This window comes from Rhinoraja longicauda, chromosome 2 (assembly GCF_053455715.1).
Source record: "Rhinoraja longicauda isolate Sanriku21f chromosome 2, sRhiLon1.1, whole genome shotgun sequence".
Lineage (NCBI taxonomy): Eukaryota > Metazoa > Chordata > Chondrichthyes > Rajiformes > Arhynchobatidae > Rhinoraja > Rhinoraja longicauda.
Window position 1 is genome coordinate 7,186,019 of NC_135954.1, and position 18,123 is coordinate 7,204,141.

The 18,123-nt window shown below is 49.3% G+C and overlaps 2 protein-coding genes across 2 annotated transcripts in view; both read left to right on the plus strand.

Annotated features, from left to right (window-relative positions):
- The window catches only part of LOC144611052 (F-actin-uncapping protein LRRC16A-like), a 101,970-nt gene extending 99,453 nt beyond the window's left edge, over nt 1-2,517 (plus strand). The window contains exon 9 of the mRNA XM_078430143.1: nt 2,289-2,517. Within this exon, the coding sequence (XP_078286269.1) occupies nt 2,289-2,517 (229 nt within the window). The remainder of the gene's footprint in view (nt 1-2,288) is intronic.
- LOC144601979 (F-actin-uncapping protein LRRC16A-like) overlaps nt 355-18,123 on the plus strand; it is a 151,327-nt gene continuing 133,558 nt past the window's right edge. The window contains exons 1-5 of the mRNA XM_078414660.1: nt 355-429; nt 4,133-4,220; nt 5,391-5,485; nt 12,305-12,391; nt 16,316-16,419. Coding sequence (XP_078270786.1) covers nt 4,195-4,220; nt 5,391-5,485; nt 12,305-12,391; nt 16,316-16,419 — 312 coding nt within the window. The 5' untranslated portion in view covers nt 355-429; nt 4,133-4,194. The remainder of the gene's footprint in view (nt 430-4,132; nt 4,221-5,390; nt 5,486-12,304; nt 12,392-16,315; nt 16,420-18,123) is intronic.

Genomic DNA, 18,123 nt, shown 5'->3' on the forward strand with positions numbered 1-18,123 from the left:
CCTGTGGCTATCAAACTGTGCAACCCCTCCCCCTTCTGTCGTGGGGTAGACTGAGACTGGACTCCCCCTGCCCCTCCCCTCCTCCCCAATATTTGCACGTCGCCAATCCTTTCCATCGTCACTTTAATTTCATGTTTCGTGTATCTTGTTGTGTTTTATGACTGTTGAACAATTTCCCACCTGGGATAAATAAAGTTCCATCGTATTGTAAGGTATTGTATTAGTTGGATCCAGGGAGACACCTTTAAAACTTTGAACTGATGTCTGTACATTATTTTTGTTGTTGTTTATTATAGAAATCAGTCTTGCAGATCTCAGTCAAATAAATCAAACTGCCTTCTTATTTTATTAGAGGACTTAATACCAATTGTGGCTTCGCTGGAATACAACCAATGGTTCACTAAACTCTCTTCCAAGGACCTTAAACTGGTGAGTAAATATTAAAGTTTTCTGTTAAATGGAAGTCAATCGCTTTGGTGTAGACACAAACTGCTGGAGTAACTCAGCAGGTCAGGCAGCATCTCAATAGACAGTAGACAATAGGTGCAGGAGGAGGCCATTCGGTCACGGGGAGAACGTACGCAGGTCACGGGGGAAACCCACGCAGGTCACAGGGAGAACGTACAAACTCCGTACAGACAGCGCCAGTAGTCAGGATTGAACCCGGGTCTCCTGGCGCTGTAAGTGCTGTAAGGCAATGACCATGCTTATCAATGAGGAATAGTCACAATGCTTGTTTCAGTACAGTTTAGTTTATTGTCACGTGTACCGAGGTACAGTGAGAAGCTTTTGTTGCGTGCTATCCAGTCAGCGGAAAGACAATACACGATTACAATCGAGCCGTTTAGACAATAGACAATAAACAATAGGTGCAGGAGGAGGCCATTTGGCCCTTCGAGCCAGCACCGCCATTCAATGTGATCATGGCTGATCATTCTCAATCAGTACCCCGTTCCTGCCTTCTCCCCATACCCCCTGACTCCACTATCCTTAAGAGCTCTATCTAGCTCTCTCTTGAATGCATTCAGAGAATTGGCCTCCACTGCCTTCTGAGGCAGAGAATTCCACAGATTCACAACTCTCTGACTGAAAAAGTTTTTCCTCATCTCTGTTCTAAATGGCCCTACCCCTTATTCTTAAACGGTGTCCCCTGGTTCTGGACTCCCCCAACATTGGGAACATGTTTACAGTGTACAGATACATGATAAGAGAATAACGTTTAGTGCAAGGTAATGAATGAATGGATGAGCAAATGAATGAATACGTTTATTGGCCAAGTATGTGCATATACAAGGAATGTGCCTTGGTGCCCCGCTCACAAATTACAACACAAAACATACAGTTAACAATTAAGAATAAAGCATAAAAACATCAAAATAATAAGGATACACCATTAACGGTCTAAACTTGTGGGTGAAAATAAACCAGAGCAAAAAAGAGACTAAAGAAAGTAAAGGCAGCAGAGTCTGATCAAAGAGGTAGATAGTAATTCAGGGCCGCTCTCTGGTTGAGATGGTTCAGTTGACTGATGTACTGGCATTGGTGAGACCACACTGGGGTATTGCGTACAGTTTTGGTCTCCTAATCGGGAGGAAAGACATTCTTGCCATAGAGGGAGTACAGAGAAGGTTCACCAGATTGATTCCTGGGATGGCAGGACTTTCATATGAAGAAAGACTGGATAGACTCGGCTTGTACTCGCTGGAATTTAGAAGATTGAGGGGGGATCTTATAGAAACTTACAACATTCTTAAGGGGTTGGACAGGCTGGATGCAGGAAGATTGTTCCGATGTTGGGGAAGTCCAGAACCAAGGGTCACAGTTTAAGGATAAGGGGGAAATCTTTTAAGACCGAGATGAGATCTTTTTTTTCACACAGAGAGTGGTGAATCTGTGGAATTCTCTGCCACAGAGGGTAGTTGAGGCCAGTTCATTGGCTATATTTAAGAGGGAGTTAGATGTGGCCCTTGTGGCTAAAGGGATCAGGGGGTATGGAGAGAAGGCAGGTACGGGATACTGAGTTGGATGACCAGCCATGATCATATTGAATGGCGGTGTAGCTCGAAGGGCCGAATGGCCTACTCCTGCACCTATTTTCTATAACAGCTGGGAAGAAAACGTCCTTGAATCTGGAGGTGTGCGTTTTCACACTTCTGTACCGTTTGCCCGATGGGAGAGGGGGGAAGAGGGAGTGGGCCAGCATCATGGGTAAATTTCCACGAGTCTTTCTTAATTAAACTGGCCGTGGAGTTCTTTTGCTTCGTTAATCCGCTCCCCTGCTGTGGCAGCCTGATTTATGAAGATTGCCCCATGAATCGCAGGAAGGTCAAACTAACTTGTAGTTACCCGAGCATCCTCTCCGTGGAACACACATTCCGACGGGGATTTGCACTGAGTTTGACCTTCAACACATCAAGCCGACGACCGCAAAGTTCCAGCAAAGGGCTAGGCTCACGCAGAGAGCGGTGGGTGTATGGAACGAGCTGCCAGAGGACCGGCAAGTGTCGGAGCCTGTAGTCCGGGTTGTGCCGAACTGGGAAGTCTGGAGCCGGTGCTGGAAACCACGGCGAGACCAAACGCAGGCTCGGAGATCGTTTAGCTCAACACCTTCGCTCAGTCCGCCTTAACCAACCTGATCTCCGGTGGCTGAGCACTTCAACTCCCCCTCCCACTCCAGCCTGACCTTTCTGTCATGGGCCTCCTCCAGTGCCATAGTGAGGCCCAGTGCAAATTGGAGGAACAGCACCTCATATTTTGCATGGCAGCTTGCAGCCCAGCGGTATGAACATTGACTTCTCCAACTTTAGATAGCTCCTCTGTCCCTCTCTTCCCCCCTCCCCCTTCCCAGTTCTCCCACTGTCTTCCTGTCTCCACCTATATCCTTCCTTTGTCCCCGCCCCCGCCCCTGACATCAGTCTGAAGAAGGGTCCTCGACCCGAAACGTCACCCATTCCTTCTCTCCCGAGATGCTGCCTGACCTGCTGAGTTACTCCAGCATTTTGTGATACCTTCCATCTGCCAGATGAGGTAATTGAGGCAGGGACTATAACAACGACTAAGAGACATTTGGGCAGGTAACATTGACGGATACAAAAAGCTGTGGAGTCACTCAGCGGGTCAGGCAGCATCTCAGGAGAGGAGGAATGGGTGACGTTTCGGGTCGAGACCCCCAACGGGATAGGACAGGTTTCGAGGGATCTGGGCCACATTCAGGCAACTGGGACTAGCGTAAATGGGGGTGTCTTGGGCAAGTTGGGCTGAAGGGCCTGTCTCCGTGCTGTACGGCTCTCCGACCGCCCATTTCTGTTAGCTGATCTGTATAGAGACGTAGACAGATGGAGATAATGAAAACTTTATTGTCGCATGTGAAATTCTTTGCTTGCAAACCTTGCAAGGTACGCAAATAGGACACCCATGAAGGGCACTGACAAAGTTACAAATCCCCACCCCCTCCGAGTCCTCCATTGTTCTCCCCCCCCCCGCCACATGCCAGGTCCTCCATTGTTCTTTCCCCCTCCCCACGCCAGATCCTCCATTGTTCTCTCCCCCCACTCGCGCCGGGTCCTCCGTTGTTCTCCCCCTCCCCCCGCCATTCCAATTTCTCCATGTTCTTCCCCCCCCACACCAGATCCTCCATTGTTCTCTCCCCCCCACCCCCCCCCCCCCCCCGCGCCGGGTCCTCCATTGTTCTTCTTCCCCCCCCCCCTCGCCAGGTCCTCCATTGTTCTTCCCCCTCCCACACCAGATCCTCCATTGCTCTTATCCCCCCCCCACGCCAGGTCCTCCATTTTTCTTTCCCCCCCCCCTCACGCCAGGTCCTCCATTGTTCTTCTCCCCCCCCCCTCACGCCAGGTCCTCCATTGTTCTTCCCCCCGACGCCAGGTCCTCCATTGTTCTTTCCACCCCCCCCCCCCACGACGGGTCCTCCATTCTCCCCCCCCCCCCCCCCCCACCCCGCCACAGCCGGGTCTCCATTGTTCTCTCCCCCCCCCCCCCCCACGCCGGGTCCTCCATTGTTCTTCTCCCCCCCCCCCACCGCGGGTCCTCCATTGTTCTTCTTCCCCCACCCATGCCAAGTTAAGCATTGTATTTTTTTTAATGCTGGGCAGATTTCATGTGCTAATTGTTTTAGTCCACAGACGTGTGCGACCAAATTCTACGAGTGGTCGCTCGATCGACACGCTGGAAGAACTGATGCTGGAAAACGCGGGACTTCGAGCGTAAGTACCTTTGGTCAGTCATTGTTTCAAAAGTGTGCAGCCCCCTTAGAATGAAAATTAATATTAACATCAATGGGCCTGTACTCGCTGGAGTTAAGAAGGATGGGAGGGGGGGGGGAACCTCATTAATGCATCAAATAGCGAAAGGCCAGGATAGAGTGGATGTGGAGAGGATGTTTCCATTAGTGGGAACCGATGTCTGGGAATAGAGGTCACAGCCTCAGAGTTAAAGGATGTACCTTCAGAAAGGAGATGGGAAGGAATACCTTTAGTCAGGTTGTGGTGAATCTGTGGAATTCTTTGCCACAGAAGGTGGTAGAGACCAAGTCAGTGGATATTTGTAAGCAGAGATGGATAGATTGTTGATTGGTGCGGGTGTCAGGGGTTATGGGGAGAAGGCAGGAGAATGGGGTTGTGAGGGAGAGATAGATCAGCCATGATTGAATGGCAGAGTGGACTTGATGGGGCCGAGTGGCCTAATTCCGTTCCAATCACTTATGAACTTATGAATATGTGAATCTTTTTTAGGAATTACAAAATATAGGGGTGGAGGGGGGAGGGGAGTGGAGGTGGGGGGGGGAGGGGGTGGGGAGGGTTTGTGGGGTGGAGGGGAGGTGGAGGGGAGGTGGTGGGGGAGGGGAGGGGAGGTGGAGTGGGGGGGAGGGGAGGTGGGAGGGCGGAGGTGGGGTGGAGGGGGAGGGGAGGGGAGGTGGGGGGGGAGGGGAGGTGTGGGGGAGGGGAGGGGAGGGGGAGGTGGGGGGGAGGTGGGGGGGGAGGGGAGGTGGGGGGGAGGGGAGGTGGCGGGGGAGGGGAGGGGGGGGAGGTGGGGGGGGGAGGGGGAGGGGAAGTGGGGGGTCGCTGAGAATGAATTGGGGAGTGGGGGTGGGGTGGGGTGGGGGGGGGTTGGTGAGTAGGGCGGCAGGCAGTAGTTAGGACTGTTCGGTGAACTTCGGTCACGTTGTTGGTGCCAGAGAGTCTTGGGTAGCCGGGGTGAGGTTGGCTGTGTGATTTTACCGGGCTGCGTGCGAAACAGACCACTACCCTGTCCCTGGGTACACGTGGCAATGTAGTATCATCGAAACATCATTGAATCATTACGTTTACCGAGGTGTGGATTATTCTTCAAGTGCATTCCTCGGTCGGGTTGTAATCCTGTTTTCTGCCCCCCAGGGATTTTGCACAGAAGCTGGCCAGTGCCCTCGCTAACAATCCCCACTCTGGACTGCACACTATCGACCTTGCCAACAATCAGCTGGAGGACAGAGGTACGTGAACTGTAGGGTCACAACTGGCCCGTATTTGCCGGGATATCCCGTATTTTGGGCTAAGTTGGTTTGTCCCGTACGGGACCGCCCTTGTCCCGTATTAGGCCCAGGGGGATGCTATAGGCCCGGACACTGTAGGCCCGGACACTGTAGGCCCGGACACTGTAGGCCCCGACACTGTAGGCCCCGACACTGTAGGCCCGGACGCTGTAGGCCCGAACACTGTAGGCCCCGACGCTGTAGGCCCGGACGCTGTAGGCCCCGACACTGTAGGCCCCGACACTGTAGGCCCCGACGCTGTAGGCCCGACGCTGTAGGCCCGGACGCTGTAGGCCCCGACACTGTAGGCCCCGACACTGTAGGCCCCGACGCTGTAGGCCCGGACGCTGTTGGCCCCCAACACTGTAGGCCCTGAAGCCCTAGGCCCGGAAACTGTAGGCTCAGACGCTGTAGGCCCCGACACTGTAGGCCCAGACACTGTAGGCCCAGACACTGTAGGTCCCGACAGTTTAGGTCCCGACACTAGGTTTCCGACATTGTAGCTCCGGACAGTCTAGGTTCGGAGGTCCGGGTGCTGCCTAACGGAGGTTGCGTAGCAACCCGCCTCCTGGCCGGGCGGCCACCATTGGTGGAGCCTGTGGCCGCTGGCTGGGTGAGGTCACGTGGGACGTGGGGCGTGACATCACCTTGTCCCGTATTTGGGAGTGAGATAGTTGGCACTCCCGAGTGAACTACCATCCAATATAATTCACGTTATTTTTGTTCGCCTTGCTTCTGTCTCCATACTGTGAAGGACAATAACTGCAGATGCTGGTACAAGTCGAAGGTATCACAAAATACTGGAGAAACTCAGCGGGTCAGGCAGCATCTCTGGAGAGAAGGAATGGGCCACGTTTCTGGTTCGAGACCCTTCTTCAGACTGATGGAGTCTGAAGAAGGGCCTCGACCTGAAACGTCTGAAGAAGGGTCTCGACCCAAAACGTCACCCATTCCTTCTCTCCAGAGATGCTGCCTGACCCGCTGAGTTACTCCAGCATTTTGTGATACCTCAGTGCTGCATACTGTAGGTTCACGAGTGACAGGAGCAGAATTAGGCCATCCGGCCCATCAAGTCTACTCCGCCATTCAATCACGGCTGATCCATCTCTACCTCTCAACCCCATTCTCTTGCCTTCTCCCCGTAACCCCTGACACCTGTACTAATCAAGAATCTATCTATCTCTGCCTTAAAAATGTCCACTGACTTGGCCTCCACAGCCTTCTGTGGCAAAGGATTTGACAGATTCACCACCCTCTGACTAAAGAAAATCCGCATCATCTCCTTGAATTCTGAGGCTGTGGTCTGTGGTCCTGGACTCTCCCACTAGTGGAAACACCCTCTCCACATCCACTCTATCCAAGTCCTTCACTATTCGGTACTTTTCACTGACGCCCCCCCCCCACCTCCCCCCCCCCCTTAATCTGTCCTTCAGATCCCGACCTTGATATTCTCACTTTGGTTTTGTCGTGCTGCAAATTGTTCTCATTCATGGAGTCCTAGGGTGACACAGCATGGGAAAATAATTACCCAGGGAGCCAAGTACCGCATTACAGTCAATGAAGGGGATAGCAGGACTGATTTAAAATAAACACGTGTGTATTGGGTGCACACATAATGTATCGTGACTGCCAATATATTTTCCAAACATTAAGTCAAACACAGTAGAAGCAGCACGGTGGCACAGCGGTAGAGTTGCTGCCGTACAGCGCTTGCAGTGTCAGAGACCCAGGTTCGATCCTGACTACGGGCGCTGTCTGTGCTGTTGCTATTGAGGGCGTGCAGCGTAGGTTCACTAGGTTAATTCCCGGAATGGCGGGACTGTCGTATGTTGAAAGACTGGAGCGACTAGGCTTGTATACACTGGAATTTAGAAGGATGAGAGGGGATCTTATCGAAACGTATAAGATTATTAAGGGGTTGGACACGTTAGAGGCAGGAAACATGTTCCCAATGTTGGGGGAGTCCAGAACCAGGGGCCACAGTTTAGGAATAAGGGCTAGGCCATTTAGAACTGAGATGCGGAAAAACTTTTTCAGTCAGAGAGTTGTGAATCTGTGGAATTCTCTGCCTCAGAAGGCAGTGGAGGCCAATTCTCTGAATGCATTCAAGAGAGAGTTAGATAGAACTCTTAAGGATAGTGGAGTCAGGGGGTATGGGGAGAAGGCAGGAACGGGGTACTGATTGAGAATGATCAGCCATGATCACATTGAATGGCGGTGCTGGCTCGAAGGGCTGAATGGCCTCCTCCTGCACCTATTGCCTATTGTCTATTGCGTGCGTTTTCTCCGGGTGCTCCGGTTTCCTCCCACACTCCGACGACGTACAGGTTTGTAGGTTAATTGGCTTCGGTAAAATTGTTAATCGTCCCCAGTGGGTGTGTAGGATAGCGCCTGTGTGCGGGGATCGCCCGCTGGTCGGCACGGACTCGGTGGGCCGAAGGGCCTGCTTCCGCGCCGTATCTCCAAACTAAACTAAAACTAAAACCAGGTCTCCCCTCAGTCACCGACACTCCGGAGCAAACAAAGCGGTGGCGCTGCGGTAGAGTTGCTGCCTTACAGCGAATGCAGCGCCGGAGACTCAGGTTCGATCCCGACTACGGGCGCCGTCTGTACGGAGTTTGTACGTTCTCCCCGTGACCTGCGTGGGTTTTCTCCGAGAACTTCGGTTTCCTCCCACACTCCAAAGACGTACAGGTTTGTAGGTTAATTGACTGGGTAAATGTAAAAATAATCCCTAGTGGGTGTAGGACAGTGTTAGTGTGCGGGGATCGCTGGGCGGCGCGGACTCGGTGGGCCGAAGGGCCTGTTTCTGCTCTGTATCTCTAAATCTAAACACTGGCTCAGAGACGTGATGGTATTTTGTATTCTGAATAGAAAGAAAACTATTTCAGAGGCACGTATTGAAACATAGAAAATAGGTGCAGGAGTAGGCCATTCGGCCCTTCGAGCCAGCACCGCCATTCCACGTGATCATGGCTGATCATCCAGAATCAGTAACCCCGTTCCTGCTTTCTCCCCATCTCCCTTGATTCCGTTGGTCCAAAGAGCTGTATCTAACTCTCTCTTGAAAACATCACACACATACGGTCTTGGATTGAGCTGTTCCTAAACCAAGCTGAGATGCGTCCTGATAAAATGATGAGATGCTTTTGATGTCTTAAGGAGGGTCTCGACCCGAAACGTCACCCATTCCTTCTCTCCTGAGATGCTGCCTGACCTGCTGAGTTACTCCAGCATTTTGTGAAATAAATACCTTTGATTCGTACCAGCAACTGCAGTTATTTTCTTACAGATGCTTTTGATGGTATCAGTTATCACAGAGATCAAAAATTTGAATGTTTTGTACATTAGAAATAAGTACCCTTTTGAGCCACGTACCAAATTACAGCCAAGGATGGGAAAGCTGTACTGATTTAAAATAAACATGTGTGGAGAGGGAGCACGCATAATTTATAGACTGCCAAAGGTTTTCTTGACATTAATTTAAACGCAGTAGAAGCAACATTAAAATTTCACCAGTGGTAGTCACTTTGAGTCACTGCATCCATCTATACTACTTTATAATGCATCTGAACTCCTCTTGTGCCTGCCATCCTCGCTCAGTGTGTTGACGTGTTTACGGGGAATGGCGAACACAAAGATCTCAAACCTGCACGAAATGGAAAGCAAAATCGCAAGGTCACAAGTGATAGGAGCAGAATTAGGCCATTCGGCTCATCAGGTCTACTCCGCCATTCAATCATGGCTGATCTATCTCTCCCCCCTAACCCCATTCTCCTGCCCATAGCCCCAGACACCCCGTACTGACCAAGAAACTATCTCTGCCTTGAAAATATCCATTGAGATCAAGGATATTTATTCACAAAATGCTGGAGTAACTCAGCAGGTCAGGCAGCATCTCAGGAGAGAAGGAATGGGTGACGTTTCGGGTCGAGACCCTCCAGCATTTTGTGAATAAATACCTTTGATCTGTACTAGCATCTGCAGTTATTTTCTTATACTACATTGGGATCAAGGAAATCAAGAGCAAAATTGTCAATTGTTCCAGGCAGGAAGTTTCCAAATAGCTCCAGATTCAGGGACAGTTTCTTCCCAGCTGTTATCAGGCAACTGAACCGTCCTACCACCAATCAGAGAGCGGTCCTGACCTCCCATCTACCTCATTGGAGATCTTCGAACTATCTTTAATCGGACTTTATCTTGCACTAAACGTAATAATCTTTATCTCTTTACACTTGAGATGGTTCTTCCTATATATTTTGCCTTCTCCGATTTATTAAGATTATTCTGCAAGTGATAGGAGCAGAATTAGGCCATTCGGCCCTTCAAGTCTACTCCGCCATTCAATCACGGCTGATCTATCTTTCCCTCTGAATCCCGTTCTCCCGCCTTCTCCCCATATCCCCTGACACCCGTACTAATCAAGAATCTGACAATCTCTGCCGTAAAAATATCCACTGACTTGGCCTCCACAGCCGTCTGTGGCAATGAATTCCACAGATTCACCACCCTCTGACTAAAGAAATTCCTCCTCATCTCCTTCCTAAATATTTGTCCTTTTATTCTGAGGCTGTGACCTCTGGTCTTGGACTCTACCACTAGTGGAAACATCCTCTCCACATCCACTCTATCCAGGCCTTTCAATATTCGGTAAGTTTCAATGAGGTGCTCCTAAATTAATTAATTCCTAAATTAATAAATCGAAGATCTCATTGCCGTTAGGCCATTGAATTAATTTCCTTTATGTGTAATAGCTTTCTTAATTGAATTTTTACCATTTTTAAATCTGAGGTATCTCTATCCAGCAGGTGACAAAGGCATGAATTAGCTGCCTGGACTATATTCAGTCTTGATGTTTTAAAGCTGGAAATGCAGTATGATTTGAAGCCGTTTGCTCTTGTAGACAATAGACAATAGACAATAGGTGCAGGAGGAGGCCATTCGGCCCTTTGAGCCAGCACCGCCATTCAATGTGATCATGGCTGATCATTCTCAATCAGTACCCCGTTCCTGCCTTCTCCTCATACCCCCTGACTCCGCTATCCTTAAGAGCTCTATCTAGCATCAAGAGAATTGGCCTCCACTGCCTTCTGAGGCAGAGAATTCCACAGATTTACAACTCTATGACTGAAAAGGTTTTTCCTCATCTCCGTTCAAAATGGCCTACCCCTTATTCTTAAACTGTGGCCCCTTGTTCTGGACTCCCCCAACATTGGGAACATGTTTCCTGCCTCTAACGTGTCCAACCCCTTAATAATCTTATACGTTTCGATAAGATCCCCTCTCATCCTTCTAAATTCCAGTGTATATAAGCCTAGTCGCTCCAGTCTTTTAACATACGACAGTCCCGCCATTCAGGGAATTAACCTGGTGAACCTACGCTGTACGCCCTCAATAGCAAGAATATCCTTCCTCAAATTTGGAGACCAAAACCTCACACAGTACTCCAGGTGCGGTCTCACTAAGGGCCCTGTACAACTGCAGAAGGACCTCTTTGCTTCTATACTCAACTGCCCTTGTTATGAAGGCCAACATTCCATTGGCTTTCTTCACTGCCTGCTGTACCTGCATGTACTCGAGACATACGGAACTGCAGATGCCGGCGGAACTCAACGTCTTGAAAGATTTAATGGGAGCCCGAGGGATAACGTTTTTCACACCAAGGGTGGTGGGTGTATGGAACGAGCTGCCGGAGGAGGTAGTTGAGGCTGGTACTATCGCAACATTTATGAAACATTCAGACGGGTATGTGGATCGGACGGGTTTAGAGGGATATGGGCCAAACGCAAGAAGATATCGATGGGACATGTTGGTCGGTGTGGGCAAGTTGGCCCAAAGGGCCTGTTTCCACACTATCATTCTATGACTCTATACTATGCCGTAAATAACATAATTAACAAGAAAAAAAGTTGTGTGTGTGTGGGCATATATATATATATATTTTTTAAAATACTAGACCAAGTTGGGCCCGTTCCTCGTAGGGTATCCATTGCGACCTGGGGAAATCGCGTTTTTCCTTTAAAATAAATTGTCTGTTAAAAAATAATAATTTCAATGGGGGGAGAGGGTGGAGAGGGGAGGTGGGTGTGGAGAGGGGAGGGGGTGGGTGAGGAGGGGGAATAGGGTGGGGGAGGGGAAGGGGAGAAGGAGCCACTGACTCCGTCCTGCCAGCGGCCATCTTCTTTCTCCTTCACTGTGGTGCCGTGCTCCTCCAGGGGAGGGGGAGCGCAATTAAAGGCGGTACAGGGAATGGGAGAGGGGTATGTATATGTGTACATCCATATATCACCCATTCCTTCTCTCCAGAGATGCTGCCTGTCCTGCTGAATTACTCCAGTTTTTTGTGTGTACATATACATAATATAATATATATTATATTAGTAGGTACAATATATATAATGACTCCCTCATAAAGTGGTAGAGTAACTCACCAGGTCAAGCAGAATCTCTGGAGAACACTCCAAAAGACGTACAGGAATGTAGGTAACATGGCTGCTTGGTAAATGTAAACATTGTCCCGAGTGTGTGTCGGATAGTGTTAGCGTGCGGGGATCGCTGGTCGGCGCGGACCCGGTGGGCTGAAAGGGCCTGTTTCCGCGCTGTATCTCTAAACTAAACTAAACTAAACTAAGCACTGATAGTTTCTGGTCGAGACCCTCGTTCAGACTTTGCGGTTTTTTTAATTGCTCGCTCTCTCGTTGGGGTTGATGTTAGTTTTAGAAATTGTGCATTTGTTTCATCGTGCAATTTAGAATTAATAACCGGCTTTTGTTTTTGCAGGAACGGCTTCCCTGAGCAGCCAATTTGCCAAAATTCCGAAGGGGCTGAAACATTTAAACATGTCGAAAATCTCCTTGTCACCCAAAGGTAGGTAAACATGTGAATGATTGTTTCCGTGAGAGGGGAGTTGGGAGAGGGAGAGAGGGAGGGGAACAGGCTTCACTGGAACCTGGGTATCAGGAGAGGCTTCAAACATAGAAACATAGACAATAGGTGCAGGAGTAGGCCATTCAGCCCCTCGAGCCAGCACCGCCATTCAATATGATCAGTTTAAGAATAAGGGGTAGGCCATTTAGAACGGACATGAGGAACCGATATTTTCATCATGAAAGACTCCCGGTGGTGCAGCGGTAGAGTTGCTGCCTTCCAGCGCTTGCAGCGCCGGAGACCCCGGTTCCATCCCGACCACGGGTGCTTGTCTGTACGGAGTTTGTACGTTCTCCCCGAGACTTGCTATTGAGGACGTGCAGCATTAATTCCCGGAATGGCGGGACTGTCATATGTTGAAAGACTGGAGCGACTAGGCTTGTATACACTGGAATTTAGAAGGATGAGAGGGGATCTTATCCAAACATATAAGATTATTAAGGGGTTGGACACGTTAGAGGCAGGAAACATGTTCCCAATGTTGGGGGAGTCCAGAACCAGGGGCCACAGTTTAAGAATAAGGGGTAGGCCATTTAGAACAGAGATGAGGAAAAACTTTTTCAGTCGGAGAGTTGTGAATCTGTGGAATTCTCTGCCTCAGAGGGCAGTGGAGGCCAATTCTCTGAATGCATTCAAGAGAGAGCTAGATAGAGCTCTTAAGGATAGCGGAGTCAGGGGGTATGGGGAGAAGGCAGGAACGGGGTACTGATTGAGATTGATCAGCTATGATCACATTGAATGGCGGTGCTGGCTCAAAGGGCCGAATGGCCTCCTCCTGCTCCTATTGTCTATTGTCTATTGTGACCTGTGTGGGTTTTCTCCGAGTTCTTCGGTTACCTCCCACACTCCAAAGATGTGCAGGTTTGTAGGTTAATTGGCTTGGTAAATGTAAAAATTCTCCCTAGTGCGTGTAGGATAGTGTTAGTGTGCGGGGATCGCTGGTCGATGCGGACCCGGTGGGCCGAAAGGCCTGTTTCCACGCTGTGTCTCTAAACTAAACTAAAATATCAACATTTCCTGTCCCCTTCTGGCACATTAATTTGATAATGGTTTAATTTAAATGGTTTAATTTAAATGGCTTCAGACTGAACGTGACATTGCTACAGTTAGAGATTTACATTTAGCAGCTAAAGCCTGTGGGCCTCAATATTTAATCAGAATGTAGATGGACACTCGGGATTGCATGAGAAATCATTGAATCATGAAAGACGAGACAAAAATAAATTGCGTAGTTTGGGTCAATTGGATGGAAACATCGTCGAGCACGACAAGAAAACAGATAGACTGAAGGTAAAATGTAGTCGGAGACAGTAATATTGGTGGGAGATCTGGGAAGGGGGAGGGGATGGAGAGAGAGGGGGAAAGCAAGGGCTATTTGAAGTTAGAGAAGTCAATGTTCATACCGCTGGGGTGTAAGCCCACTTTCATTTCACTGCACATCTTGTATATGTATGTGACAAATAAAGTTGACTTGACTTGACTAAGCTGCCCAAGCGAAATATGAGGTGCTGTTCCTTGAAGCTAGAGAAGTCAATGTTCATACTGCTGGGGCATAAGCTGCCCAGCAACAGCACCTCATATTTCACTTGGGTGTAGTTTGCACCCCAGCGGTATGAACATTGACTTCTCTAACTTCAGATAGCCTTTGCTTTCCCTCTCTCTCCATTCTCTCCCCCTTCCCAGTTCTCCCACCAGTCTTACTGTCTCCAACTACATTCTATCCCGCCCACTCCCCTGACATCAGTCTGAAGAAGGGTCTCGACCCTAAACCTCTCCCGTTCCTTCTCTCCAGAGACGCTGCCTGACCCGCTGAGTTACTCCAGCATTTTGTGTCCACCTTCAGTTGAAACCAGCATCTGCAGTTCCTCCGTATACAAGCAAAAAGCTGATGTGCCTTTGACCAAAGTGGGGGAAATGGTTAAACCGTTGCTATCCTTTCACCTGCGATATGGACATTTCACTTTAGTTTAGAGACACAGCGCGGAAACATGCCCTTCGGCCCACCGAGTCTGTGCCGACCAGCGATCACTCTGCACGCTAACACTAGGTACAATTCACGATTTTTACTGAAGCCAATTAAGGCCAGCAGACCAGAGTAAAGTTGCTGCCTCCCAGCGCCAGAGACCCGGGTTCAATCCTGACTACCAGTGCTGTCTGCACCGAGTTGGTACGTTCTCCCCCAGAACCTTGTGGGTTTTCTCCGGGTGCTCCGGTTTCCGCTCACACTCCAAACCAGGACAGGTTTGTAGGTCATTTAGCTTCCGTAAATTGTAAATTGTCCCTCGTGTGTAAATTGTAAGTGTGTCACACAGTCGTTAGCATACTAGGTGATCGTTGGTCAGACGGCATATCTGGAGAGAAGGAATGGGTGACGTTTTGGGTCAGGACCCTTTTCCAGACAGAGTCAGCGGAGAGGAAATTTAAATATCCATATAGTAGGTATATTGATGATAATAGTAGGTATTGATGAATATTGATGTATTGGTGTCCACTGGTCCCTTCCTACCCAAACCACCCCATCCCCGGGCACTTTCCCCTGCAACCGCACGAGATGCAACACCTGTCCCTTTACCTCCCCCCTCAACTCCATCCAAGGACCCAAACAGTCTTTCCAGGTGAGACAGGTTCACCTGCACCTCCTCCAACCTCATCTATTGCATCCGCTGCTCTAGATGTCAACTTATTTACATCGGCGAAACCAAACGCAGGCTCGGCGATCGTTTCGCTCAACACCTTTGCTCAGTCCGCCTTAACCAACCTGATCTCCCGGTGGCTGAGCACTTCAACTCCCCCTCCCACTCCCAGTCTGACCTTTCTGTCATGGGCCTCCTCCAGTGCCATAGTGAGGCCCACCGGAAATTGGAGGAACAGCACCTCATATTTCGCTTGGGCAGCTTGCGGCCCAGTGGTATGAACATTGACTTCTCCAACTTTAGATAGTTCCTCTGTCCCTCCCTTCCCCTCCCCCTTCCCAGATCTCCCTCTATCTTCCTGTCTCCACCTATATCCTTCCTTTGTCCCGCCAGCCTGACATCAGTCTGAAGAAGGGTCTCGACCCGAAACGTCACCCATTCCTTCTCTCCTGAGATGTTGCCTGACCTGCTGAGTTACTCCAGCATTTTATGAATAAATACCTTCGATTTGTACCAGCATCTGCAGTTATTTTCTTACACGACAATATGCTTAATCTCTTTGAAGAACCGACCTCCCTTCCATTGCCTCCATCTACACCTCACGCTGCCTCGGCAAGGCCAGCAGCATAATCAAGGACCAGTCTCACCCCGGCCACTCCCTCTTCTCCCCTCTCCCATCGGGCAAAAAGGTACAGAAGTGTGAAAACGCACAGCTCCAGATTCAGGAACAGTTTCTTCCCCAGCTGTTATCAGGCAACTGAACCATCCTACCCCAACCAGAGAGCTGTGCTGAACTAGTCTCTACCTCATTGGTGACCCTCGGACTATCCTTGATCGGACTTTACTGGCTTTACCTTGCACTAAACGTTATTCCCTTTATCATGTATCTGTACACTGTGGACGGCTCGATTGTGATCATGTATAGTCTTTCCGCTGACTGGTTAGCACGCAACAAAAGCTTATCACTGTACCTCGGTACATGTGACCATAAACTAAATTAAACTGGACACTCTTATATTTAGCCGTAGGTTCAAATAAATCTTTTTTTTCTTAAACGTGCACATTTTTTTAATCACTTTGTCTGTGCCAGACAGTATTTACAGCATTTATTATTAACGCATGTTTCAGTTTTTTCTCTGCTGGCATTTTGGATTTAATGGTGTGAAATAGTCTTGGCAGGTTTTGTACACAACGTGGTCGGGTGTTAATTTAGTGTTCCGTGTGATTCCAGGGGTGAACAGCCTTGCTCAGTCTCTGAGTGCCAACCAGCAAGTTTGTAACACCCTCACGCACCTTGACCTCTCGGGAAATTTTCTCCGTGGCGACGATCTGTCGGTAAGTTGGACTTAACGAATGGGTGAACACGTTGTCCAGAACAAGGGGTCACAGTTTAAGCATAAGGGGGAAGTCTTTTAGGACCGAGATGAGAAAGTTTTTTTTCACACAGAGTGGTGAATGTGGAATTCTCTGCCACAGAAGGTAGTTGAGGCCAGTTCATTGGCTATATTTAAGAGGGAGTTAGATGTGGCCCTTGTGGCTAAAGGGATCAGGGGGTATGGAGAGAAGGCAGGTACAGGATACTGAGTTGGATGATCAGCCATGATCATATTGAATGGCGGTGCAGGCTCGAAGGGCCGAATGGCCTACTCCTGCACCTATTTTCTATGTTTCTATGATGACCGTTTGACAGCACAACGGCACAGTGGCGCAGCGGTAGAGTTGCTGCCTTACAGCGAATGCAGTGCCGGAGACTCAGGTTCGATCCTGACTACGGGCGGAGTTTGTACGTTCTCCCCGTGGCCTGCGTGGGTTTTCTCCGAGATCTCCGGTTTCCTCCCAAACTCCAAAGACGTACAGGTGCGTAGGTTAATTGGCTTGGTAAATGTAAAAATAAAAATAATAAAAATCCTTAGTGGGTATAGGATAGTGTTAATGTGGGGGGATCGCTGGGCGGCGTGGACCCGGTGGGCCGAAGGGCCTGTTTCCGCACTGTATCTCTGAATCTAAATCTAAATCTAAATCTACTCGCTGGAGTTTAGAAGGATGAGGTGGGGGAGGGAGGGGGGGGGGCTTCATTGAAACTTACCAAATAGTGAAAGGCCTGGATAGAGTGGATGTGGAGAGGATGTTTCCACTGGTGGGAGAGTCTAGGACCAGAGGCCACAGCCTCAGAATGAAAGGACGTACCTTTAGGAAGGAGACGAGAAAGAATTTCTTCAGTTGGAGGCTGGTGAATCTGTAGATTTCATTGCCACAGATGGCTGTGGAGGCCACAAGTCAGTGGATATTTTTAAGGCAGAGATAGATAGATTCTAGATTAGTGCGGGTGTCAGGAGTTACGGGGAGAAGGCAGGGGAATATGACAATAGACAATAGACAATAGGTGCAGGAGTAGGCCATTCAGCCCTTCGAGCCAGCACCGCCATTCAATGCGATCATGGCTGATCACTCTCAATCAGTACCCCGTTCCTGCCTTCTCCCCATACCCCCTCACTCCGCTATCCTTAAGAGCTCTATCCAGCTCTCTCTGGGGTTAGGAGGGAGAGACATAGATCAGCCGTGATTGAATGGCGGAGTAGACTTGATGGACCGAATGGCCTACTTCTGCTCCTATGACGTGTGAACTTATACACAACTCGCCAATAACACGCAAAGCACCAGAAACGACATGAAAATTGGGTTTAGGTGTAGGTTTATTGTTGTCAGGTGTACTGAGGAACACTGAAAAGCTTTTGTTTGCCTGTTATCCAAACAGATCAGATAGTACACTATTAGATGTGGTGGAGCTGCTGCTGCCTGAGGGGTTGAGAGGGGAAGGCAGGGGGAAGATCGATCAGCCATCATTGAATGGCAGAGTAGACTTGATGGGCCGAATGGCCCAATTCTGCTTCTAAAACATATGCTGAAGGGGGCTAGAACGTAAAAACTACAGGAATAACATCCACAATCCTCCAGTCATCCATAAACACGGTAAGCGGGACAAAATATCGAAACAAAGAACAGCGGGTTTTACAGGTTTGTAGGTTAATTAGCTCGGTA